The following is a 26,569-nucleotide window of genomic DNA, read 5'->3' as shown; positions in this document are numbered from 1 at the left end:
AATTCACCTTGCATGTTATTTAAACATTTTTGACTGATCGAGGAGATAGAAGAGAAGAGAAAATGAGAAATATGGGGTTAGAACTAAGCCGACATCTTACATCGTAAATAATATAAATTGGGGGCACGACGTGCATCGAAAATTGTTTAAATATACCGACATTTACGTGTCATCGTCGTTTTAAAGTTATTTTTGAAGATGTATTGATCTTGACATGTCCGCCATGGTTATGTAAGAACATAGATTTGCTAATGAAAATGGCCTATCCGGAGAAAGGTCGATAATTTATTAAAATAAAGAAGCGTATTAGAAACAACAGATTTGCGTAGACTTACCCTGAGGTTATTCATCGTGAGAAAATCAGCGGGCAGTCAGGAGAAGACAGTACTAACAACGTTCACGAGAGAATGGCGATTGCGTCACGTTGGCAGCACTGTTCCATATTTCGCGAACATGCCTACTTAAAAAATAATTTTAAGACAAATTAAAATATTTACAATATTCAAACAAATACAAGGTTTTTTTTAAATATATTGCAAATAAAAATACATGTTTTTACTTGAAAAAAATTTGCAGTTTTTATTATTATTGCCATTAGCATAATTTCGCATCGACAACATATATTTATATTGACGCCTCGTCATTTTTATGCTAAAAGTATACGCATCTTTTATTCACGCACATACTTCCTGATTTATTTTTCTAAGACTCTCAATTTTCAACTTTAGAATGAGTCTGTCTGTTTTATAATATAGCAGTTCATTTCTGGATGGACCGTATTGTATATTAAATGTTATGTTTGTATGCAGGGGTAAGTGGTACGGGCCGTCGCTTCTATTGTATGTTTTCACAAGATTTGATAACATTGGAAGAAGTATATAGACTGTTCGCCAATAAATTTAATAACTTATAAGTGCATTTATTATTATAACTACATATAAACTTATAATTCCACAAACGCAAACTTAGTAAAAAATGTAAGATGTCAATACACTTTTATTAATTACATTGAAAATCTTAAAAACAGTATAAGTAATAATTCTGTTATAGAATATGATGTAATTTTCTGACCAAACCCATTGTCTTTTTGAATTTTTTGTATCTCCTCATATATAACGGACGGAATAGCGTAGTCTGTAACGTCTCAGACTAGTAACTCTGAGGTTGCGGGTTCGAGTCCCGGCAGCGGCACTCGCATTTTTATTTATAAGAAAATGCGCTATTATAAAAAGCTGAAATGCAGCTTTTCTTTGCAGCTTGGTCGTTGAAGAAGTTGCGTAATGCTTAAACAAGTGATAATCTGTTCGAGAAGTGTCTACTAGTAGGTATATTGGATGAGGCAATATTTCATTGCCCAAGTCGTTCAACTTTTGGAGAAACATTCCATTTTCAAAGCCAAGAACAAAATTATTTTATAAAAAACTTTGAGTTCTATGAATAAATGAAAGAATTTAATACAGAAGTGAATTTAAAAAAAATATACCTACATTAGATATTTCTAAATTATTTTAGTACAAGATTTTATTATTGTGCTGACCTTGACTCTCGCGAGACCAAGTCTTGTTTTTTTAACTATTTGTTTATTATTAATAATGCTTATCTGATATTTATTGTAATCTATAAAGATATCCTAATGAATGGATTGCGAAAAAAAGCAAGGCCGGACGATGCATAAGACTGCGCCAGTTTGCTACTGTTGCTTCCTTTGCGAGTATGGTCGAGGAAAGCTATATATAGATAAATTCAATGGCGATTAAATTAATTGTAAACACGCCTAAAATAAAATATTAATTAATTTCACTATTAGTTTACTAATTTGAATTTGGGGTTAGCTTATACCCCATATCGGTTCTTGATTCAATTTTTGAGATCTTGAGATAAATTTATTCAGAAAAGCATTAAATATTGATATTACATCCGTAGACCCTAAATATCAAATCGAAAGATGCTATAATAAATCAATGACATCTGGAGCATTTTTAATGGTATTGAATAAAAAAAAATAACCAAAGATAAAAGATTTTGGACTTTAAATAGGTCTTAATATGTACAAAATTTAGCGGCATTCTGGTAGCACTGGCGTGACGGACAGACTTTACGACTTTGTTGGGCTCGCAAGGCCAACTCATTTTCTACTCATTGTAATAACAAACATGTAACTATTACAAAATTAAAATAAAAGTACTACTGCAGCTTGCCACCCGTCGCCAAACTACGTTTGAAAGTGCATATATAAGTGTATATCTGCGAGTGCGCATTCTCTGATATGAAATATATAAAATCAAAATATATAAACTGTATTACAAATTTTACACTTTAAAATATTATTTGACTTGCAACAACATATACTGATATGGACATAAAATAAGTTATTGCTCAACAAATACGTACATAATGTTCAGATCTTTACCATTTCGCTCGCTCGCGTTTTAAGTCACTCACTCTCGTCACTTGACAAGCAAGCAAGTGCAAAGGAAAATATCTCACTGAGCGGACCTGACAATGCTCCCATTGATTACAGGGTTTGCAAATTTTATTATTATTAGTTACATTTTATTTTTTACTTAGTTTAATTGTATTTTATTTGTAAATTTTTGTAAATAAAAAATGACCGCGGACTAAGAGAAGTTGGACAGCGCTGGCCTAGTGCGCATTTATCGGGCCGCAATAACGGGACAAAGAAAAAGGCGCGCTTTGGTTTATTTTGCCGCGTGGCAACACAACCCGTCGTTTCGCGTCGCCGGTGAGCGCGTCGGGTGTCGGTGCGCGGCTTCAAGCTCCGACTTTCGAAACTTTTTTCAACAAAATGGGGGACGACGTCGGCGAGCTGGTGGAAGAGCTGGACGAGCAGCTGCAACTGCTGGGCACTGAACTCACCGCCGAAGAGTTGCGGACTTGTGAGTATCCACCGGTGCCTCCGCCCTCCGCTTCCGGGGAGAGGGGCGCCGGGTTTGATTTTTCATGATCTCTTTTCGCAATCGATCGTAGGTGGCGAGGTGTGTGTTAGAAGGGGCATGTCCGCCGAGCTGTTCGCCGAGTCGTGGGTAGCTTTCGGACTGTCTTCGGGGGAGTCACTGAAGCCCGAGGCGGCGGCTTTGGCGCATTTCGAGAGGAGCTTGGACGCCGAGAAGGACAAGCGGAGGACGGAGGATCCGCGCAGAGTCCCAGGGGCGCAGATTGCTCAGTATCCTTGCCGGCGGCCGGAAACGCGAATAACGGTACCCGACGCTTCGCTTCGGTTCGGTTGCGCTCTTGTGACCCGCGTGACTTTTTAATTAGCCCTGCAATTTATTTACAACCTAGTGTTGCCACTCTAAATAAAAACAAACTGATTAATTTCAAATTATTTTTATTAGACCAAACTTTTTATCAACCCCTTTCTAAGGTAAAAAGTTTTGTGTATTAACACTACCCGTTAAATTCGCTGATGGTAATTCTTCTTTTTCGACGTATGCTGTTTATTGAATTTGCTATTGTGCTACCATCTATGGATTGAATGTTTGTACTACATGAAAAAAAATATTGTGACATTCATATCTTGAATGAATACACACTTATGTAATTGATTTAATTTGACCCACATTAGTTATAACAATCTACAACTCCATTTTAAGTTAAAATAAAACACTATATTGATTAACATATATTTCAATTTTGCTCTTATGCAATCCACAGATATTAATAAAATAATTTTAACAGATGTACTAATACTATACTGGTTAAAGCTTTTGAGCGCTTTCTTAAATTTTGATTTATCATTCAATAAAACGCACTGACAATCTGACTTCGTACACTTGTAGGTTAGACTGACATTGAACTTATTTATACAATATAATAATTAAACGGACATAAAAAATGATTGATGGTCTTTGTAATTAAAAGCTTAATAAACATATGTTTACTACAAGGTAATATTTTTGAAGTATGCAATATTGCTTTGTACTAATCGAACCGTTAAAAATGAAAAACTTTTCCTTAACACGAATAAACAGAAATGACGATACTCTCGCTGGCTACCTTCCGACTCATCAGGTGATTATAATATTATTTCTAATGCTACAGTAATACTAGTTTCATTAACTCTTGACGTTAAATTAAGCATCGATGCATTTATGTCATTCGTAGTAATTAAGTCTTGTTAATTTGTGTTTTCATTATCAAACTGTAACACTACCAGCGGATGATGTTTCGTGACTGTTGGTGCATTGCGTTCAGTGGGTTTAGGTGTAGCTTGCAGTTTATCCGATCATGTGACTAGATCTACACTCATTGAACGAACTGCACAATATCTTCGCATGCATCGATGGATACATTTATTATATGAACTGCGCAGCATTATCAATATGTGATAATTGTAGGCGAGTATGAGCTTAGTTCGCATTGATTTTGGTTTGTGACTAGATTCATACTCGTCTCCAGCCATCACCGATTTCGTTATATTGATAATTTGCGATCGATTGATACGTTGTTTGTTTTTGACGCTGTGCTAATTTATTGTTTATTTACTTTCACTCTAGTCGGTGAATATTGAACAAAGTATCACAGCAACTAATGTAAAAGATCCCATTTCGACATCTCTCCGACCAGAAACTTATACAGCAACGTAAGTAATTAATTTATGATAATATATAAGCTTTTAATATGATAGTTACTGAAGGGTACTCCACCATTCATGAAATTTTGTCTTAAAAAAATTAATGTTCTAATTTTCGAAAATAAGTTACACGGAATTACTACTAATTTTTGCTATATATTTTATCTTATATAAATATTTATTAAAGAGAAGCATACCTCGCAGATTAAGAACCATTGTGTTTGGAAAACATGATCATATTATCTCATGGTTTCAATACCAATAAAAAACTAACTATCTGACTGCCCTCCTGTACGACATCTTCCAGATAAACATTTATATTTTTGCAGTGTGCATTTTTACTCCACATATAAGTAAAATATAATTTCTAGCACGCAATCTACAAAGTATACGTCCAGAACTAATGCAGGAGATATAGTTTGCAACTTTGGCAGTGAAAGTAAATTAGCTAAATGCATTTGGACAAACATGTCCACCGATACGTGTACAGTAACTCAAACATTAAACCACTCAAATAATGTTTTAACATCTAAAGCTATGTAAGTCTTAAAGAATTATTGTATCTATTTATCTTATATATTATTTATAACTTACGAAATATTTTAAGGTATGGATTCGAATTGTTGCAAAATAAAGCTAGTTTACTCGATAACAATATAAAGTATTTATCTCAATGTGTTACCCATAAGGCCAATATAAAAGAAACGCTGTCGGTCAAGTGTAAAAGTCAGGTATGTATATATTTTTTTTGTGATATATAAATATTTTTGTTTATATATTTACGATGTAAAATAGATTCCAGTTGCGATAGTTGGAAGAATCGATTGTGATGCAAACGGTAGATTAAATCCTAAATCAGTCTTATTGCAAGGCACATGGGAAGAATCTCTAGGTCATAAAGTCTCGATAGATTTAGATCAGTATGTATTTTGCGTACGATTGTAATAATATGTATACATGTATTATTTATTAAATTGTATATTTTAGATTGAAACAGTATTCATTATTTCCCGGTCAGGTTGTAGCAATGACCGGATTAAACTCTCATGGCGATAAGTTTGTAGCTCACGACGTGTACTATGACGGTTCGTTCACTAAAATCAATGGAACACTATTGGACAATTCCGTCACAGCTCCTTTACACGTTGTCGCCGCTTGCGGTCCGTTCACGACGACCGATAGCTTAAACTATGATCCGTTAAACGACTATATCCAATACATTACACAACATAGACCACATGTAGCTATATTCATCGGGCCGTTTTTGGATGCGAATCACCAATCCGTGTTAGAGAATCTAATCGCCGAAACTTATAAGATGTTCTTTGAAAAGTTGGTGGAAAAAATCATGAGCGTTGTCGAGCCCGCAAGGTATTATGCTTCGAGATCATTGTGATTTTGATTAGACGAGATCTTATATTAATTATGTTTGGTTGCAGTCCTCATACGAAAGTTGTGTTTGTGTCGAGTCCGAAGGATGTTTTTCATACTTGCATTTATCCTTCACCGCCGTTTTATGTCAAGAAAAATTATAGCAATTTGGTGCTGGCTCCGGATCCCTGTATGCTAAATGTTGCTGGTGTTAATATAGGAATCACATCAACGGATATTTTAATGCATTTGAGTAAAGAAGAAATATCATTGTATGTTTATATGCTAAATAGAAAATTTTTGTTTATATCTTGCTTAAAAAAAGTTGAATATTTAATGAGTTCATCAGTGACAATTATGCTTATTTATAAGTTCATGCTGAATTTCAGCAGCAGATTATTGCAGCTCCTGGCAAAAAAGGTGATGTTACTAACCGAGAAAAATTTACCTCTATTTTTTTTACCCCTTTTATATTTATATTCAGAATATCTCATTTGTTCAATAAAATAATTTCATCAACTTCAACAAAAATTCATAAAGGGAAACTGATGCCTAAGCGCTTTTTTTATTTTTACTGTGATTCTTCCATAAGCACGAAATAAACAAAAATTAATTTTAAATTACTTTATTCACATTCCAGACTAAACAAATATTTTCATGTAACATAATTTTCAGACCTCTGCAAGGTCCAGATAAATTAGGTAGATTAGCAAGTCATCTTTTGTCACAACAAAGTTTCTATCCTCTGTGGCCGCCGAGTCCTGTGTTATCAGTGGATACCGCTTTATGGAGCGAGTTTAGCTGTATGGTTTCGATGCCTCATGTTCTGATAGTTCCATCGGATTTTAGATATTTCACTAAGGTTTGTGTTCTTATTAAATATTTTTTCTTATCATAATTATAATATACATATATTTAAAGGAAATAAATGGATGCCTCGTAGTGAATCCTGAGCATCTCACAAAGGGAATCGGCAGTGGAACTTTCATGAGGATGCAAATCAACAATTCGGAATCAAATATTGATAATATGTTTTGTCAAATTGTTAGAATATGATTTTAATATGTTCTTTCGAATAAATATAATGAAATAAAATCAATCTTTTTATTTAAAAACCTTTCAACTCGATTGCACTTGAATATGGAATTTACATGATGGCATCGTTTGGACTTCGGCTGTCACTATACAATTGATCCCAAGATTAGCAAGACCGCCTCTCACCAATCCGCAGGTGTATGAGACAAACTGAAATATAATGAAATATGCATTATTAACGCAATCAACCAAAGTATTGGGAGGTAAATATCAGTGGCGTGCTGTCCATAGATGTGGTAGATTCAAAACGCCACCAACATGAACGGTTGATGGCGAGCAACTCAATCGATGATGTGATCGTATTTATAGTCGATCAACCGAGCATGCTGGTTGCGTTTTGAATCGTCCGCATATATGGACGGCCACTGGTAAATGTAGTTTCTTACTCTAGGCGCATATTCAAGATACTGATGACCATCTGAGAATTTCGTCAGGAATCTGAACGCGTTGTCTTGCAATACATACACTCCTTGATGATTCGTTCTTAAGTTATCGATTTGTTTTTTATAGACGCAAGTCCAGAAGTCTGTGCATATGAACTTAACAGTGTCCAATTCATCTTTGAATCTAGGCCACTCTCGCGTCAAGCGTTCCATTATTTTATAACCGGCGGAAAAACCTATGTATTCAATTACGGATAAGTCCGTATCCTATATGCAAACAATCGTTTAAATAAATGTGATTTAATAACAATGATAAATTTTGATGTACCTTGCTTTTAGAGTCTTTCTTCTGTTCTAAAGCGTAATTTACTATTTCGCTGTGCAGAAAATCAAATAACGTTTCATCTGCCATGATTATTACAAATTGAAAACAAATTTGAGTCGTGCCAACGTTGAATTTATTAATTTAACAAGGGCGTCCGACATGTAATTGAGAACTGTCAAACGTTATACTAGGCCATAGCATTAATGTTGACCATGATTATTTTTATGTATCGTGATCAGTAGCAGATTTACTTCACTAGGGGCCCGAGGCGTTGCAAAAATCTGGGGGTCCCTATAAATATACAAATATTTAGAGTCCGGTTCTAAACCTTTCCTCCCCCCATCTCTATTACATACATGTAAAATATTTTATAATTAGAACATATATTTGTATATTGTATTATATTTCATGCATAAAATATGATAAAGCTCCTCTTTTTCAAAAACGTTTTTTAAAAAATCAGAATAAGCAACTTGGTATTACAAACCTCTTCGGTAGAGTTTTTTTGCTTGCATTTTTTTTATCGATTTTTCATTTACGTATTTACTGATTTTAAGAAAAACAGATTTGATTGCGCACGAGGCAGAAACGGCATCTGCTCATGCTTATAACTAAGTCCTTTTATATGTTTGTGATTCGAATTGCCGAAACTATCAATCAGTAGATTTCACCGATGTGTGGATGAAAAAAACATAAATACTTAAAGCAAATTCAATATTATAGGAGCCGAGTTTAGATTTGTTATGGCCAAAACTGGTCAGCGCTGGAGTAGCATTGGCGTGACGGTTTTCTCTCTCTCCACTGGCAACCTTCCTGGCGTGCGGACGCATCTTCTCGTGTCCGCACTTTTTGTAATGTAAACAAGTATCATCAATAAAATATTATTGCAGCGGCTCAATCTGTGTCTAATTGCCCCTCGTCACCATCACAGTCCCTAAAATATAAAATACTGCTTCTAAACAAATCGCCGCAGCGCAATTCCCAGCTAAATCGGGTATGAGTCGAAAATGGAATAAAAATGATGGATTCGTTTAAATTTTTGATTCTCGATGGTAAACCGTTATATTTGCCAGTCATATTAGCGGCAGTCATAAGTTTAACCGTGACAATAATTTAAATCTAAAAAAAAAATACTGAATATTTTTAAGACTCGTTCTTCTAAATATGACTTTCAATTTTAAAAAATTCTAAAAACCGTTTATTTATGTCTTTAAATTTTAACATATCCTGAAATAAACGTTAATTAGTCTATATGGCTTACTTTGAAGCTCTGAAATTATTTTTATATAAACTTCATTGCCCATTAAATTAATAAATTAGTTATAAGTTTAGTGAGATAAATAATTCACACACCATATATTATTATATATTCTTTAATGATTCTTAAGGAATTCGTCAAATTGAGCTGATTATTTTATACATTCTATGAAAGTCCACATCATGATGTTCTCGAATACCAAACTAGCTAAAAATTTTACCGTGGCTACGATTCTTATTAAAACATTTTGATAAGATATTTTAATTTAACATTGAGGAAAATGATATTTTGAATGATCATGTCATAAATTTAGTATTTCTGCGCAAAAATACTAACATAACAATTATTTTCCAAAAAAATTACCATTTGCTAAATTCTTTAATACCGTTAACTTTTTGACAATAAAAAATTGAATTTACTAGTTACTTAATATAAAGCCATTTACATAATTATCTTTTTACTTTATTAAAAAAATATATTTAGAATGTAACTAATAATTATTTTCTTATTAATAATATCGTTTATTCAGATTGACTTTGATACTCTTAGGAAAGCTATATCAACTGGACTTTAAAGGACCAGTAAAACTCTGGCAGATTAAATCTTGTTATTGATATAGGTGTATCTTATTTTTGTAATTTTTATTATCGTTTGTAAATATTTTGACAATATTGTTATTTTATTTCTAATAATTATGTAAGAAAGGGATCACGATACATGGTTATATAATACAGTATATCGACCCGATATAAAGCATAATAGCAATATTTACAATGTATTTTTACATGAAAAATCAAAGGCAAGGACATGTAAACTGACAAATGCACAAAAGGGAACATGTATAATATATCTATGTAAAAAAAGAGCATCTATAAAAAAAAATGCAGACAACTCTATAGAGCAGGGGTGGTCAACCCGCGCCCCGCCTTGAACATTTTTCCGGCTCGCGAGATTCTTTACAATGTACGTTTAGTATAATTATTATATTATCTATGTTTACATGTAAGAATAATAGTAAACACACGGATAATAATTGATTATGTTTCAATTTTTCAATACAAAAAGATATTTATAGAGTATCTAAATCTAATAATGAGATATATAATTTTATATGTGGCTTGCGGAGCTATAATCATTTGGATTGACCACCTCTGCTATAAAGTTTAATGGATAGAGTTTGTTAGTTACCATTGTCTTGATTTTTAAAATGTGTTTTTTCATTACTTTTTGGTAATTTTACAATCGATATTATACAAATGATAACATACGATATTTTAAATTATATTTATATGTTTTCTCCTGTATTCATATTTAACTTATTGAAATTCATGCTCAAACATTATAGTGTTAAGACCACTCAAGTGATTCAGTGTTCCTTCTGTCAATGGATCTCGAAGCTGCGTTGTTACAAAACAATAAGATTTAAAACAACAACATGGCTTTAACGAACGTGGTGCTACTTAGCCAGATCGCAGGATATGTGATGAGTCTCATTTTGTCACTATGCATCATCGTTCCCATGAGTTTACACCAAGACGAATTCAAGTAAATGTCAAAATATTTTGTCAACAACACATTTTTCTCATACTCGAATAACACTATCTTTGCAATCGTATCAGAGGTCATTGTTTGCTGTTCTCCACCGGCGAATGGCAAGAATCAGATGGCCAATTTAATGTCAGATGGGCTTCTCAAATCATTTGCAACTACACCATATTCGTTGGCTTAGTGCTGTTTTTGGTATCGGCTATACAGATATATAGGTGAGTTCTGATTTCGATTTACTTGTTTTGTATAGTTTATGACTGCTAACATTCTCAGGCTATCGATGCACGTCTATCGGCAAACGGACAGTTCTTTTCTATCAGCGTTCATCGATGTTGTCAGCTCTATAATATTATGCGGTTTTATTGTGATAGCTGCAATTATGATAACGTTAGGTTTTATGACTTGGTGTCAAAATATGACACAGAGATTCCCATCGTAAGTTGAATTTACTATGCCGTTTTAATATTGATATGTTTTGATAATTAATTATCGTTTTAGGTGTGAAGTAGCAGCGGGACAGGATATTGATAAAAAAGATAAAATTGATACTACAGGATTTTATATAGAGCTTGGAACTGCTCAGGTACATAATTTTCAATTTTTTTCATAAAAAATAAAAATTGTATGTTTATAAAGCAAAAATAAACTTAATGTTTGATATGCTTATTGGCTTCAGTCTCATTTTAAAGGCACAAACGATCAGTAATAATAAAATAGCTTATAATCTAATCTAATATTAAACTACCCAAGTAATGTTTTAAGGATTTAGCAAAGGGTATTCTTATTCAATTATACTTCTAGCTCTCATTTAAGTCTGGTATATATTTATAATAATTTATTGTAGTCGAGAATGATATTGAATCAGTTGGAAAACATTCACCCGAGCATTAAAACATGTTTGTGTATCTTTGGTTAACTTTTTGACCACGAAGAAAGCTTTCGTTGAAAAGCCCATAATTTGATATTCAGAATTAAAATCTTGACATTTTTAATTAATTTACTTAAAATACTTTAAATATGAAACACTTTTTGTCATAAAGAAAAATAATTTTGTTACTAAGTTTTACAATATTTCTTTTAACTTTTTTCATCAAACTTTGATATGATATACACCTATAAAATGTCTTTGATGTACAACCCTTTTTTGAAAAGAAAAAATATTTGATTATAGAAAAACATTTTTACACTGTTGTCTATATAAACCTTTCTTCGCATATTAGATAATCATTCAGTTATGTGTTGAATAACATTTAAACGTGTTTAATTGATTTTGATTTCAAAGCAAAGATTTGCAACAGGTTTGAAATCTACGAATCATATGATTTGTGCAATGAATATAATTACTTTTCGTAGCCTTTTCTACAATTATCCGAGATCTGGTTAAACTTTTGGATTCCGGACGTTGTAGCTGGACCAATTTTGACGTTAAGTGGAAAGCGATTGCTTCCCCGGTATTATTGGGTCTCTTGGTAGTTAGTTGACATTGGGGCACTGCTTGGTGCATGTTCGATTGAACTCTTGTGTGTTCCAAATTGGAAATGAAATAGTACTAGTGTCAAATCCTGTTAGAAGTGTCTTGAGTGCGTTATTTCTGTGCATATACAAGTTTGAGGCACTTGCTTCGTTCTTTTCTACTCTTGAAAACAGATTGTATGTTCAATTGTATGTTGAATATTGTATGTTCCTTATCTTATAAAAATCTTTTGTTTTTGTATAAACATCGACTCTTTTGTTTGAGTCCATTTTCAAGTGGTCCTAATCCACCCAAATAGACAAACAGCACGCGTGCTTGTATAACGCTGATAAGAATAATAAACTTGTTCTTAGCGAGTTGCAAGTAATTATATCAATTAGTTTTATTATGCTTTTAATAAGTAATTGCGACAAGTTTAGTCTCATATTTATATAAATAAGTTGATGAATTTGATAGCAATTCAAAATGTATCTTTAGCGCCAGATAAGAAATACATATATTCAGATAATTACCCAATCTCTGCTATTCAATAAATAGAGAGCCCGAATTCATAGTCAGGGATTCAATTTGAATTTGTGCGTGCATCAAAACAGATCTGGACGGCGTTCGCGAACGCATACAAAAGGCGAAACGGGCGTCAACACAGAGCAATGGATGTTTCAAAATTTATAGCAAAAAAATAAACAGAACTTGCACTCCAAGTTCTCTTGTAAGGCATTTTTATTATTATTAATTGTAAGCTGTAATAACAGTTCATAATTAATAAAATAGTGTCACTGATTTACAGACTTTGATTTCAGTATATTTTAAACTACTTATTTAGTGGTTGTTGATTGTGTTGTTGCAACAGAATATTTACAAAATTTTTTTTTTTTTTTTAGAAAAGCTGTCAGATTTAGTAAAATATAAATCATTATCATAAAAATTGTTTTAAAATTAATATGTATTTGAATTTTTTTAGTTCGGAGCATGGGGCTCATTCGCAATGTGGGTAGGATTGTCGGTGTTTGCTCTTTTAAAATTGTGTAGATATCATCAATTGGAAAATGTGCGAGTATCCATGTATAGAGAAAGACAACGACTCATAACTGAAGGAGGTTCTCCGAGCGGTTCTCTGCAACGAGATACCATTATGCCCGATGATCCGATACCGAGTGAAACTTAGCTTCTTGCCGGTTTGCCTAGGTTCATCGAGAGCGACCAAGAGCCGATAAATACTATATTTGAGTGGTATACGTAAATGAGAGAAGTTTTTGTATTTAAAATATATATATTTATTAACAATATTATTTTCTTATGAATACACTCTAGATCCATAGTATTGAATAATGTATATATTTTTATATTATTGCTATATAATTATTATTTAAACGTACAGTAAATCAACTTTTTTGCTTGAACTGTACAAACATGTGATAGTTCAGCCCAGTTAGACGTAGTTGTTACATAAATACGCACACTCGTGTATTACTTAGTACTGTGGATTTAGAACATATTGATTGTAATTAAATTATCTATTATTATAATGAACATTGATGAATTTATAGTCGCTATTGTCGGATATGGGATTTTTTGATTGAAAAACCCAAACTTGAAAATATGTTATGTAAAAGTTTTTTAGTATTGTGTCGACAGTTTGCGAACCACTTATTAATAAATAAATATGTGTATATGATTAATTTTCATTTGATAATTTTTTCATCGAGAAACTTTGATTTTGAATAAAATATGATATAGTATGTGATATTTAATAAAATTGAAAATAACTTAATAAAAAAGATTTGTTACTTGAATTTATACTAATGTACTTTTAATGTTAGGAAAAAAGATCAGTTGTTATAAATGTGAGAAGAAATGATATTTATTAATTTTTATGTATACCCATGTCAAAATTATATACGTATATTTTATAATATTTATTTGGAATTTGATCAAAAAGTATCCTAATTTAATTTAAAAAAAAACATTTTCGGAAATTCTCAGAAAAAGGCGCTTAATTGCATTGCTCTTATTTTTTTGTCTTTCAATCGAATTTTACGAGTTTGTTAAATTGAAGATTAAACCAAAACAATTAACAAAACCAGTTTTTGATTAATCAAAAGTGAAAATGATACTTTTTGATTAGATCTCGTATGTATATTTTTATAATTTTTGTTATAAATAACACTATGCAAGCATTCCTTCTTTACTATAATAAGTTTGTTATATAGATAAAGAAAAGAGATTGGAACAATGATACCAAAAATAGAAGTTAACAGCTTGTGTAAAACAATTAGATAATATTTTTATTTGCTCTTGTATCCTATTTAGTACCTTATTTTTATTATTTGTGATTGTAAATATTATGTAAATGCATATTTTTATATTAAAATTTATTGAAATATTACACATTATTTACTTTTTGCGTTACATATAATTAAAAAACATGTTAAAGAAAAATATATTTATTGCTAAATATACAAATCACTCGTGTACATTTCTGTTTTTAGCAAGTTGCATTACGATAAGAAAAATATTTCTTTCAGCTTTAAAAACAATGTAATAATGGATCTTATAACGACAATAAATTTACAATACTGATTGATTTAATTGCAACATTTGTATAGTGATGATGCAGTTCCTATACAAAGATACAGCTTTTAATGAAACAATAATTTATTGGAGTATTTATTATTCATAAAAATGTATAATTACAATATCTTAAAAAAATGTAATATAATTAAAAATAATGTATAAGTCTTTTCGAAATAAAGTACATGGTTCGTTTGGAAGCTGGATGCATTTAAACATTTAATTTATTCTTCGACTAGAGACTATAGTCCCGTAAAAATTGAGCAATATTGAACATATTTTTCTATACATCAGTGGTTCCCAAAGTGTGAGCTGTGAAATATTCCAATATTTTTATGCATGGTTTTAGAATTAGAACAATGATGTTCTGATATGAAGCAATATCTAATGGAAACTAACACTTTTCAATAGTAATAATAATGGCGCTTAATACAGGTTTTTATAATATTTTAATAGCTGTCTATCAGCGGCCTGTTGTTGTTATAATCTTCCTTGAAATAAACAAGTTTTATTGAACGTAAAAGTAAAAATTAAGAAGGCACACCACAAACCAGTTGCTTAACCACTGGCTTTACATCGACAAAAGAGCAATGAGCGTATGAAAGTTTTAGTACCCGAGTGAATATTTCCAAGTAAGCTAAAACACTATTCAGAAACCAATCTTTGTGCCTACAGCAGGATATGTATGCTAACAATTTTGTAAAAATATTTATTTTTTGGTAAAACTAGCACACTAGTTCAATTATTTTCCCTGCAGAGAAGCAACATGGATTTTTTGATACTGGTCGAGAACTCAGCTTTCAGTAAAAAAAAAAGTACAATCGCAAATACTGTTTCTAATGAAGTTGATTTTTCTTGACAAAATTTATTTTTGAAGGGCACCTATAACAGCTTATTAACTAATATCAAAAAAAATAATATCGACTAGTCGTATGGATTCAAAACCTATTCATAGCTAAAGCTCCATTTGAATTTACTACTGTAAAAAAATAAAATCTTATTGAGCTGTCTTACAAAATGAATTGATGTGTAAAGATTTGATAAAATATACTCGATGATCGTTCTACTAATTATGATTTAATTATTCAATGATGATTGTTCAACTGTTGCGAACAGATAAAATTTGGGAACCCCTTTTATACTTTTTATACATTATGAGATCTAATTATTGTATTTTATTAAAATTAATAATAAAAAAAATTGGTAACTTATAAAGAATCGATAATAGTCACTATGTGCTCACCGAGTGTTTTCTTTCGCTGTGTTTCTTCAAATACCTCCTTTGCGCAAACGACATTCCGCACTTATCACAATAAAACGTTTTAGCGTTCACGTGAGTTTTCATGTGTCTAGTGAGATCGTACTTGACGCCGAATCCTCGGTTGCAATTTGTACAAAAATACTTCTTTTCTTTAGTATGACTAGCGATATGGCGTGATAGTTTCTGTTTCCACTTGAACGAGCGGTTGCACAGCGTGCACGAGAACTTTTTCTTTTCGCAATGCACGTTGTTGTAGTGTATGTAAATACTGGCCTTTGAACGAAACTGCTTCGAACACGCCGGACATGAGTACGGCTTTTCTTCGGAGTGCAGTGCCAAATGATTCGTCAGGGCACTCTTGACGCTGAAGCTCCGTCCACAAACGTTACACTCGTGCTTCTTGACTCCGCCATGAAAGTGTTTCATGTGATAATGATAGCTAGAATCAACTCTGAACGTCTTCGAACAAATCGGGCAAACTTTCGATTTAGTCGCCGTGTTCCTGGACGACAACTTTTCGGACATCTTCTCCATATCTTCACAGCTCTGCTCCAGAGTTTTCGGAAGCGGTTCAACGATCCCCTCCTCAGTATCTTTAATAGCTTCGAATACCGAATCAGGTAAAGGGCCAAATCGATCGTTCGAATGACTCGACGTTGAAAACGCATCATTCTCGTTCTCCTTCGTCTTTGTGCCTTTCTCTTGCGTCTTGATCTTCGACGGGTTCACTTCGGCGTCTTCCATTGTGCTCTCGTCGTCGCATTGAATGGCGTGCTGGGACATGTGCGGTATCAACTGACTACGATCGACGTAGGTATCGCATTCGTCGCAATTGAAAAAGAAGTTTTGATGAAAGTCTAACATGTGCGACATCCGAACGTTGATGTCTTTGTGCGCGTATTCGCAAAAGGAACACTTGTCTTTGTTTTCCGGTATGTATTTCTCGTCTAGGTTTATTTTGATCGTGCCCAGCGTGTTGTGTGTAATGAATATGTTTTTGTAATTGGGCGCGCTTTCTGCGTTGGTATCTCGTAAAGATCTGTAAGAAAGGACGCTCGTCACATATTGTAAAGATAATATATTTTTATTCGACATGCACACAACAATAATATAAAATCTATAATAATAATAATAAAATACAATAATACTTTAAACAATTATATATTCAAATGAATAGTACAAAATGTTATAAATACACATCTTTAGTATAAAAATATATTCTTTTTAAAACAATTTTTTAATGAATTACAATAATTATATAATCACTAAAGTGAAAATACATACAATGCATACATAAAATCAGATCTTGATCAATAGTATAACAACTTATAATACACATTAATAATTAATTTAATATATTTATTAACAATATCATTCAGAATTGCATTGAAACCTATATTAACCATTTAAACAATAAAATATCCCTTTTTAGTTAAATATAATGGAGAGTAGATAAACTTGCAGAATAAAGGAAAGCATGAAGTTATATTGATATACATATGTATTTCATACATATGCCAAGTAATAAAAATCTCTAAATTTCTATAATTATTTCCATCCTGGTTGAGAATACACATTTCACATCTGATGAACTATGATTATTAACAATTTTGCCACGAAAATATAACTCATTTTATATGTGTATTTTCTTCCAAAAGGTCTAGTCTATTTATTTTCAAAAGACAATGCACAAAAACATCAAATCACACGCTCTAAAATTGATTGGTCGCTTGTAGGAGCCAATATTGTTCTCAAGGTTCAATTGTCAAGATTATTTTTATCCCCCTTTCACATGTTTTATTTATTACAAATTATTATCTAAGTATTTTTAATATTATTTATTTCTAAAATTAATATTAATTTATTTATTTTGTTCTAATTCAGCGATCACATGAATTATGCGTGTATTTGTTTTTGTCCACTGACTTGAGAAAAATAGTGTAGTTTTGTTGATGAAGGATTTTTTAATTTTTGGTAAAATAAGTCACAATAATATATGGTACTTATTGAGTTCCTTAGCTAAGTTTTGTGCTTTGGATTATAATTGTATTTATAAAAAGGGAAAATACAATTTTTCGTAAATAATCTCTAGAAAAATGCTTAAATACAGATTTTTGCTTTATGCATTATTTAGCTGGAATTAAACTTGATTATATTTCTAGCAACAAATATTTAATAATTTGATTGATGTGTAAAATTATATGCTAATATCAAATCTGTAATTTTTTCTAGCATGTCAAGTTTTTTTTGTTATAAAATTACACAAAACTACAAACTACACATGTTAAAAAACTCAACTATCAGCCAAATAAGTGTCTATGCATAAAATATAATAACAAAATTTATCCAAAAAAATGTATGCTAACAATAAACTATATATAATAACAAAAATAACATTTTTGTAGTGATTTTTGACAAATCACAAAATTTAGTTTTAATTGTATTATTATAGCCTATCATAATCAGAATGAAATCAAAGATTTTTATAACCTTCATTTAATACTGAAAAATTATCTAGCTCTCCTGTGTAAAATTGAAGTAATATTCTTACAAACAAACATAATACTGTATATCATAAGCAATTATTAGGCACGTTTTGTTCACATTTTATGACAACTTTTCAGATGCGCTTTGAGATTTTTCTTGTGACGAAAGTCCTTAGTGCATTCGGTGCACGGATAAGGACGACCTTCGATGTGACTCTTACTGTGACGATTCAGGTGGCTTTTAATTGCAAACGCCTTACCGCAAGCATCGCACACAAATGGCCTCTCGCCTGTGTGCTTGATCATATGATAGTTCAACTGCGATTGGATTCTGAACTTAGCGTCGCATTGGACGCACCTGAAGGGAAAGTGATCAGTGTGCGTTCTGTTATGAACGAACAAGCCCGACTTTTGCTTGAAGCTCTTTCCACACTTGGCGCAAACGTGCGGCCTCTCGCCCGTGTGTATCCGCTTGTGTTCCGCCAGATTTGTACTCGTGCCAAACTTCTGATGGCAAACGTCGCAACTGAAGTTCTTAATGTGCTCGTGCGTTAAGCGTACATGAATCCTCAGCATCGTCGACAATCTAAACCGCTTTCCGCAAAGGTGACAGATGAACTTTTTCTCCCCGGTGTGTATCGTCATGTGGCTCAGATAATAATTGACTCGCGTCAGTTTCTTGTCGCATATTTCGCATCGATAAAACACAGAGCCGTTGATTACCACTCGAGCGGAGTCGATGGCTGTGTAATTTAAAAAGTTTGTACCGCTCTTCCCCACTTCGGGCTTGTCGCTCTCGTTAGAAGTCGCATCTTGTTGATCGCCTAAATCACACTTACTAGTCACCGAATGGATGTGTTTCAAGTGATTTTTTAGAAAGCCCCATAGTCTGAATTTACGTCCGCAAATCTTGCACGAAAATAACTTCTGCCCGGAATGAATGCTTCTATGAGTAACGTAACTGTAAGCGGTGGTCAAATAACGGTTACATATAGTACAATGATAATTGACTTTACCGTTGACTCTGACTTTCGCTTTTTTGATTTCTTTACGTGTTTGAATGTCGTAAATACGACGACTGCTTCTATTAAATAAGTTTTTTAAATTGTGGACGTTCGACGTGTGTTTTTCGAGTTCCTTTTCATTTCGAGCCACAAACATGCATCTCGTGCAAGGATGCGGCGTATCGCTTTCATCATCAGTATCGCTATTACGCTGAGGTGAAGCCAACGGTTTCGGGTCGTCGTTATTGTCTTCCAATTTAGTATCACCACAATGTATTTTCAGATGATCTTTCAATGTTAATATAACTTTATTTAAAACATAACAGCATCTATCGGACGTTAATTGATTCTTACAACTAATATTAGACGCCGTTTGAGATAGGATATCGTAAATATCTAACGCGTTCGCTTGAAGCGTCGAAAAATTGTTAAAATTCGACTGAAAGATATGCTCGTTTTGATTTGCAGGCGAATCACTTTCAATGGGAGATGTCATAGCAACTAAGGAAGGGTGTTGAACTTGATGGAAAGCGCGAAATGAGGGGCAGAGTGCCGACCTGTAACAAATTTGTCTGATTTCACTATGGCCCCTTGTAAGACTTAAATTTACGAGGTCTGATCATAAGGTATCTGACCTTACTGTTTTTAGTAAATTTTTGCTAGTCATTGTCATGTAGCACTTCATATTTCAAGCCAAAATGAGTCAAGAATTTGCATTATTGTAAAAAGAGATTTAGATAATAAAGTGTAATTTTGTAGATTAAAAAATTAGTAATAGCAATTAAAGATATAGAATAATAAATAGATGCAGTGTTGTTAGTTTACTTTGGTTCAAAGCAATTAATTTTATATGTTCCGTGTCATGGCAAAATTTGTTACAAAACTTTCATGATTAAACAAAGTTCGTCTGAAAAATGTTTGCACAGATTCAGCAGTCTTTCTACTCCTCATACGCGACTGTGTTCTTTCCCACATTCAATACGCTACTCAAATAACTATCAGAACATAAGAAATCAAGACCAATGCGATTAATAAAAAAAAATGTACTAAATAAGCTAATTTTTTTCTGGCCTAAGATCAGATACTTTTTGATCAGCATATGTACATCCTAATTATAAGCAACATATTACATAATAATTAAGCGCGATGTTTTTTCAGCACGTGACAATTCAGATAACGTTTCTGTTTAAATTTCAATTGACAAACATGACACTGAAAGTTTTTATCGTCATTGTGAGTCACACTATGACTGTTCAATTCGGATCTCAATCTAAACGTTCGGCTGCATAGTGAACAACCGAAAGGCTTCTGTCCTGAATGAATCGAAACATGCGATTTCAACTCTTGCTTTCGTTTGAACTTCTTCGGACACGACGCACACTGAAACTGCGACGACTGAGTGTGTATTTTAATGTGTATGTTGAGAGACGATCTCAGTCGGAATTGCTTGCCGCAAGTGTCGCACACGTACGAAAGTTTTGAACTGTGCGTATTCTTGTGTTCTTCCATGGTACGCTTACAAGCAAACTTCACACCACAGACGTCGCAAGCGAATCGCAGTAATCGCAAATGCACCTCTTTGACATGGCGAGATATAGCTCCCGAGTTCTTGAACCCTTTTCCGCAAAGATCGCACACGAAACACCTCAGTTCGGAATGTGAGAATTGATGTCGCTTGAACGTCTTCGATGGAATGTATTTTTTACAAAAGTCGCACATGATCTTATTATTTTGATTGCTGCTTTTGAAGATAGCATTATCGTTAGTAAAGTCGCAATTGTGCAATGTGTTATCTGTAACGTTGGAATCTTCGGCGAATTCAGTTTTATCGTTATAATATACTATCTCAGCTTTTATAACTCCTTTCACATCTTCATCGTCAAGTTTACAATTAAGAGTATCCGAAATACAGTTTAAGTGATCCTTTCCCACATTGACTCCTCTGCAAAATAAATATTGTATGACTTAAAAACTTGTACTAAAAAATAAAACTTAAAAAATAATTATAATTACAAGTAAATTATAATTTAAGTTTTTGGGAAAGGATCATAATTAAAAACATTAACATAAATGCAAGTATTGACTACCGAACATAACTATCGACAAATATTATACAATTTAATCGTCGATGGCAGATTGTTGAAATTTACACATTCTAAAGAAAAAAGTTATGAATATTTAAAGACTCCTACAATCGATAGAATATCCCATTTACTTCCTTACTGTGTCAAATATTTGTTTTTTCATATTTTTTGATAGATATGTATTGAATTCTAGTTTTGGACATGTCTTCACTTAATGTTGGAAATAAAACTTACTTCACTGGCAAATACAATTTAAAATAATCAGTATACCAACCAGTGGCATTATATAAAAAAAACTCCATAAAGTGATTGTCAAATACTTTTTTTAACTATAACTATAACATGACTTTTCAAAAAGAAAATATTAGCCTCATAGATGTTTATTTGCTCTTCATTTCTGCAGTTATATGTAAAAAATGACATCACAAGTATACGTTACATTTAAACATGCATAGCGCAATTTTGCTTTCAAACATGTAAAAAAAAAATCTAATAGAACATTTTGACATCATTCAATTTTACTACTTTGTTAAATAAATACATGGAACATGATTTATCCAATACTGGAAATTCTCAATTGAAGACCATGCTTGAAAATCAAGTATTGATCACATTTTATAGATTCAATTTAAAAGAAACGATTAGAAATACTAAAAACTACTCTTAGCCCTTTGAGTATTGAGTTAATTTATACACATTTGTTAATTTATTAGTATACACATGAGAATGAGTTTATTTTACGTATTTTTCCATAATTATTTATGTTGTTAATTATTTATTATTATTTTATATTGCATTTATAATAAATTATAGAGCAAAAATCGGTGATTCTCAGCGTTTTATTGCTTTGATTTAGTTTACTATTATTTGGTATTAGTATGTTTTAATAATTTATTTGAACACTTTTCTATTATTAAATTTCGTAAATTTATTTCACATATTTTTTATATATTATTCGGCTTTTGTGTAATTTTTTTATACAATTCAGAGGCTCTTAATATTTTTTTTATAAAATTAATGTAAAATATTTTTTGTTATGTTCATTTATTTCGTACTCTTTTAAGTTATTGCTATTATTTTCCATTAAAATCATTTACATTAAATCAAATTAAAAAAATATATAAATGTCTTTTATTTCTTATTTTTTCAGTTACATATGTAAACATATAACTGAAGAAATAAGATGCCGCTCAAAGGGTTAAAAATATATTTGACTATACTATTATTGGTAAACCAAGTAACTACCTAAATAACCTTTTTTTTTGTTTTTAGACACAACCAGAACTTTCAGAATATAGTATAGATTTTAATAAAGAATCTATATAAAATATGAAGTCATTATTTCTCGCTTGTGAAACTTGTTAAATGTAATATGCCGTTTTCAAACTTGATCTTCAATTTTTAGTATGTACACAAAATTAATATTTTTAATATCACTTAAATGACATATTTTCTATAGTTAACCTTTCTAATTATCGCATTCAACATTGTCAAACTAATTTAACACTTAAAATTAAATTGTAATAGGCAAATTGATACATCTCGCTTAACCGTCACCTTCCAAGCCATCCAAGTTCATTAACTTTGAAATTTACTGAAATTGATTTGCCTATTTTGAATAAAATCTTAAGCTGTGCGTATATTTCTGATTGCTTCTGTTTTCTGAATAAAAATCATGACGGCTAAGCAAGATGTAGCATATGTAGTTTTTGGTTACATATGCATTTATTCATACAATGATCAGTGAGTCATTCTTGTGCTGTGGTGTTGTGCATTTTAATGTTGTGTTTTCTCAGATATCGTCTCTGTCTGAAAGCCAAGCCGCAATCGGCGCAAGAAAACGGCTTCTCGTCAGAATGTACACGCTTGTGAATGTTCAAGTCATGTTTTACTCTAAAGGCTCTTCCGCATACATGGCAAACGTTCGGTTTTTCGCCAGTGTGCTTGTAAGTGTGATGCGTGAGTTGAGCCTTCGATCTAAATTTAGCGTCGCACGTCGAGCATTGAAATGGATACAGGTCCGTGTGAGACTTGTTGTGAATATGGAGTGATCCGCTCTGCTTGAACCTCTTGCCGCATACGGAACAGACAAATGGTCTTTCGCCCGTGTGAATGCGCTCGTGTTGAGTCAAAGTCTGTTTGTTGAGAAACTTCTGGCCGCAGGTCTCACAGCAATGGTTCTTAATCCGCTTGTGAGTTTCGCGTAAATGACGCGTTAGACCGCTCTTGATTCTAAACTGTTTACCGCATATATGACAAATGCAAGTTTTCTCTCCCGAATGAATTTTCATGTGAAGATTATACGAATTAAGAGAGCAGAGGTTTTTTTTACAGATGGTGCAATTGTAGACAGTTCTGACAACTTTAATTTTTTTTTTACGAGATTCTATTAATTCAGGTTCGTCCACCAATACGTTCTCTTCTTGCAGCTCTAAGGAATCTACGTCGTCTCTATCGTCAACGTCAACATTATAAGAACGATTTTCGATTATCTTCTGAAGATCTTGCAGCGTCTCGTCTGATGATTCAAATAAGAAGTTGCTATCTTTGCATCGTTTATAAATTTTACTCAACATGTCAATGAGATCGTTCGTATTACATAATTTATTTAATTCTATGTCTGCGTTTACATTATTCAATGTCGCATCGGATGCGTTTAATGGATCTTCGGGTTCGTCGTTTTTTTCTTTTAGAACTGAAAAATTGCGCTCCTCGCAAGCGTAACGCAAACAGTCCGCTTTTTTCTCAGTCAACTCTTCTAAATTAACACACTTCATACTGTGATTTTGATCAAACGAGTGAAATGAGAGGCGGTAGTGTGAGAACCTGGAACAGATGACGGTTCGTTACACTGCAACCCTCACTCACAACTATCGGTGTGGAAAACACCCATACTTAATAGCAAACCGAACAATATTTTCACATTTAAATAAATATTTCAATACACAATAACATAAAATAAAATTGCTAGCAAAATAATATTAGAAACAAACATAACACGTACCTTGATTTATCATTTTGTGCATTGTGTAAGTTATTTTCTTGATAATTTGTCAACTACAATGCATATTAAAACATATATTAACACTCAATTAAATGATATTGTAAAGATTAAAACAATGTTTACCTTTGATTGTAATCTTGATAACTTATTATTTAAAATTGCATTAGTTTCGGCACAACTTTGAAAGAAGCTGTGCCATGAAATAACTCTATTGGCACATTGATGGCACAGTTGAGCAGGAAGAGCATCGTTGACGTCGATCTGAATTTGATACAAATCTTAAGAACACATACGAGATTTACCCAGATACGATCAGAATAACGCTCACCTTGATGGGGAGATACGAGTGGATCTTTTCAGCTAAGTTATTCGCCAACCCATCGCCTTGAAATATCGGAATTAAATTATCGTTTTTGTTTCCGCACACTCGACAGAGCAGCGAAAGTTGGACATCGTCATTTTCTAAAACAATAAACACTAGTATTGTACAAATCTCATAACCTTGAGATACAATGGCGCATTTATTTTATAAAAGTAAACAATAGGTGTAAACAAATAATAGTGGGAAATGCGTGAAATTAAGAAATATGCAAATGTGATTTTGGGACGCTAAGATGGCCGCTGGCGTTTATGATGAATGAAATTAAGTCGAGCTCACCGTTGACTGCAATTCCTAGAGCTGCGCCCCCCGCGCCCCCCATCGACGCCTGTGCCCCGTGCGGCGCACTCATGGCGGCGCGTCACTCGCATTAGTCGGTTATAAATGTAGTTTTGGCCCTAACGAGAAATCTTTAGACCATTGCAATATAAGTCAGCATACTTTTTAATTATTAAAATTACCTTAAAATACAGCCTTAAAGCTTCTCATACCTAGCAGCTTATTTAAATTACTTAATACAATCGATTACCAAAAAAAGGTTAAATACATTTTATTTAATGATTTCTAGGCAATGTTTACAATGATGGTTGCACAGTTCATAAAAACAATTGGACGTTATTGCATGACAATAGCATCTAGTAATCACGGAACGGTGTAACACAAATCGTAAATTGAAAAGTATATACAATAAATAGATCAAATGCAAATTCAAATCAGTATTGCTACTATATTTCAACGCAATTTAAAAAATATTAATACCAATATAAACCTTAAACGGTCTAAAACTGTAAAATATATTTAATTTAAGGGCTAGTTGAAAAATATACAGTGGATGATGTAATCATTGGAAAGCATCTTGCTAAATATAATCCTTTGTAGCAACTGATGTATGCACCAGTGAATTATACAAAAACTTAACTTCCCGTAACAGCATTCCTCGAACTTTCTCTTTGATGGCATTTTGGCGGATGGTGACGGGTGGAAAATATACACAAAGCTGCTGCAATATAGTTTTTATTAAAAGTTTACATGTTTATTATTGAAATATATGCTAGTGAACGGTGGAGGTCTTTCCGTCAAGGTCTACCAAAAGAATGGGCTACCCTCCATCGCAATCACGTCAGTGTTACCGTTGTACCGCCAAGTTTTGACCATAATGAATGAATAAATAAATAGATAAATAGGCCTCACTTAGCAATTGCTAATTGCGAAATTCAACTAGGAAGAGAGAAGTGGCGTTGACCTTGCCGTTGATGCTCTACACACGGTAAGGTAGGTCAAGTTAGTTATGAAAAAAAATTAAATGCTAGAGCCACAGATGTAACAAAGTCATTACGTATGGTGCGGCGAAAAGCAAACGACAGATGATAAATAGAAGCGACTTCAATAAGCGCAAAGACGCAACCTATGACGGAATGTGGCATGCTTTATTGGCGGCGGGGGCTTTCGATGGAGGCACCTGCTAGAGGAAGCACAGGCCAATTGTCGCGGCGGTTCTTCAGCGACTTTTTTATGATGCGGTACTATAGCGGCGTCTGTATTATCAATTTTTAACTTTATTTCATCGTGTTAATAATCACATCATCGGTTACCAGTTTGGCGGACAGATGGTGACTGGTGGCAATTACACGCAGATTGAGCCGTTGCAGTAGTGTTTTTATTCAAAGTTTATAATAGTTAACATGTTTGTTATTGAAATACATGCGAGTGAATGGTGGACGAGGCACCACCG

The 26,569-nt window shown here is 32.8% G+C and overlaps 4 protein-coding genes across 4 annotated transcripts; 2 read left to right on the top strand and 2 right to left on the bottom strand.

The window, feature by feature from the left end:
* The first annotated feature begins 2,726 nt into the window (after nt 1-2,726).
* PolA2 (DNA polymerase alpha subunit B) lies at nt 2,727-7,060 on the top strand. Its single transcript, XM_088191549.1, has 11 exons — nt 2,727-2,897; nt 2,989-3,184; nt 3,993-4,032; nt 4,518-4,603; nt 4,966-5,133; nt 5,202-5,325; nt 5,390-5,514; nt 5,582-5,965; nt 6,034-6,237; nt 6,641-6,827; nt 6,887-7,060. Exons 1-11 carry the CDS (start codon nt 2,807-2,809, stop codon nt 7,019-7,021), a joined length of 1,740 nt encoding a protein of 579 aa, XP_088047675.1. The 5' UTR covers nt 2,727-2,806; the 3' UTR covers nt 7,022-7,060.
* Trs33 (trafficking protein particle complex subunit Trs33) lies at nt 6,575-7,996 on the bottom strand. The gene is made up of 3 exons (XM_088191550.1): nt 7,772-7,996; nt 7,447-7,710; nt 6,575-7,210 (listed from the first exon to the last, which is right to left on the bottom strand). The coding sequence occupies exons 1-3, from the start codon at nt 7,853-7,855 to the stop codon at nt 7,085-7,087; spliced, it is 474 nt and encodes a 157-aa protein (XP_088047676.1). The 5' UTR covers nt 7,856-7,996; the 3' UTR covers nt 6,575-7,084.
* A 2,374-nt stretch (nt 7,997-10,370) lies between these two features.
* On the top strand, nt 10,371-14,434 carry LOC148232333 (transmembrane protein 179). Its single transcript, XM_088192116.1, has 5 exons — nt 10,371-10,571; nt 10,646-10,789; nt 10,848-11,009; nt 11,073-11,157; nt 13,010-14,434. Exons 1-5 carry the CDS (start codon nt 10,462-10,464, stop codon nt 13,211-13,213), a joined length of 705 nt encoding a protein of 234 aa, XP_088048242.1. The 5' UTR covers nt 10,371-10,461; the 3' UTR covers nt 13,214-14,434.
* A 1,272-nt stretch (nt 14,435-15,706) lies between these two features.
* LOC148232332 (uncharacterized) lies at nt 15,707-25,247 on the bottom strand. Its single transcript, XM_088191241.1, has 6 exons — nt 25,117-25,247; nt 24,787-24,920; nt 24,582-24,719; nt 24,459-24,511; nt 18,485-19,927; nt 15,707-16,919 (listed from the first exon to the last, which is right to left on the bottom strand). Exons 1-6 carry the CDS (start codon nt 25,187-25,189, stop codon nt 15,851-15,853), a joined length of 2,910 nt encoding a protein of 969 aa, XP_088047367.1. The 5' UTR covers nt 25,190-25,247; the 3' UTR covers nt 15,707-15,850.
* Nucleotides 25,248-26,569: the final 1,322 nt, after the last annotated feature.

The sequence above is a fragment of the Plectrocnemia conspersa genome, unplaced genomic scaffold, assembly GCF_051122295.1.
Source record: "Plectrocnemia conspersa isolate PC_06_02 unplaced genomic scaffold, ASM5112229v1 ptg000009l, whole genome shotgun sequence".
Taxonomy (NCBI): Eukaryota; Metazoa; Arthropoda; class Insecta; order Trichoptera; family Polycentropodidae; genus Plectrocnemia; species Plectrocnemia conspersa.
This window is presented reverse-complemented; position numbering and strand designations above follow the sequence as displayed.

Coding starts and splice junctions, on each gene's coding strand:
- LOC148232332 (XM_088191241.1), bottom strand. CDS start 25,189: ATGAGTGCGCCGCACGGGGCACAGGCGTCGATGGGGGGCGCGGGGGGC. Junction 24,921..25,116: donor TCTAGGAATTGCAGTCAACG/GTGAGCTCGACT, acceptor TTATTGTTTTAG/AAAATGACGATGTCCAACTT. Junction 16,920..18,484: donor CTGAAAAGTTGTCATAAAAT/GTGAACAAAACG, acceptor CCTTTCTTACAG/ATCTTTACGAGATACCAACG.
- PolA2 (XM_088191549.1), top strand. CDS start 2,807: ATGGGGGACGACGTCGGCGAGCTGGTGGAAGAGCTGGACGAGCAGCTG. Junction 4,033..4,517: donor GCTACCTTCCGACTCATCAG/GTGATTATAATA, acceptor CTTTCACTCTAG/TCGGTGAATATTGAACAAAG. Junction 5,966..6,033: donor AGCGTTGTCGAGCCCGCAAG/GTATTATGCTTC, acceptor GTTTGGTTGCAG/TCCTCATACGAAAGTTGTGT.
- Trs33 (XM_088191550.1), bottom strand. CDS start 7,855: ATGGCAGATGAAACGTTATTTGATTTTCTGCACAGCGAAATAGTAAAT. Junction 7,711..7,771: donor AGAAAGACTCTAAAAGCAAG/GTACATCAAAAT, acceptor GTTTGCATATAG/GATACGGACTTATCCGTAAT. Junction 7,211..7,446: donor ATCTTGAATATGCGCCTAGA/GTAAGAAACTAC, acceptor ATTATATTTCAG/TTTGTCTCATACACCTGCGG.
- LOC148232333 (XM_088192116.1), top strand. CDS start 10,462: ATGGCTTTAACGAACGTGGTGCTACTTAGCCAGATCGCAGGATATGTG. Junction 10,572..10,645: donor TTACACCAAGACGAATTCAA/GTAAATGTCAAA, acceptor CAATCGTATCAG/AGGTCATTGTTTGCTGTTCT. Junction 10,790..10,847: donor TCGGCTATACAGATATATAG/GTGAGTTCTGAT, acceptor TAACATTCTCAG/GCTATCGATGCACGTCTATC.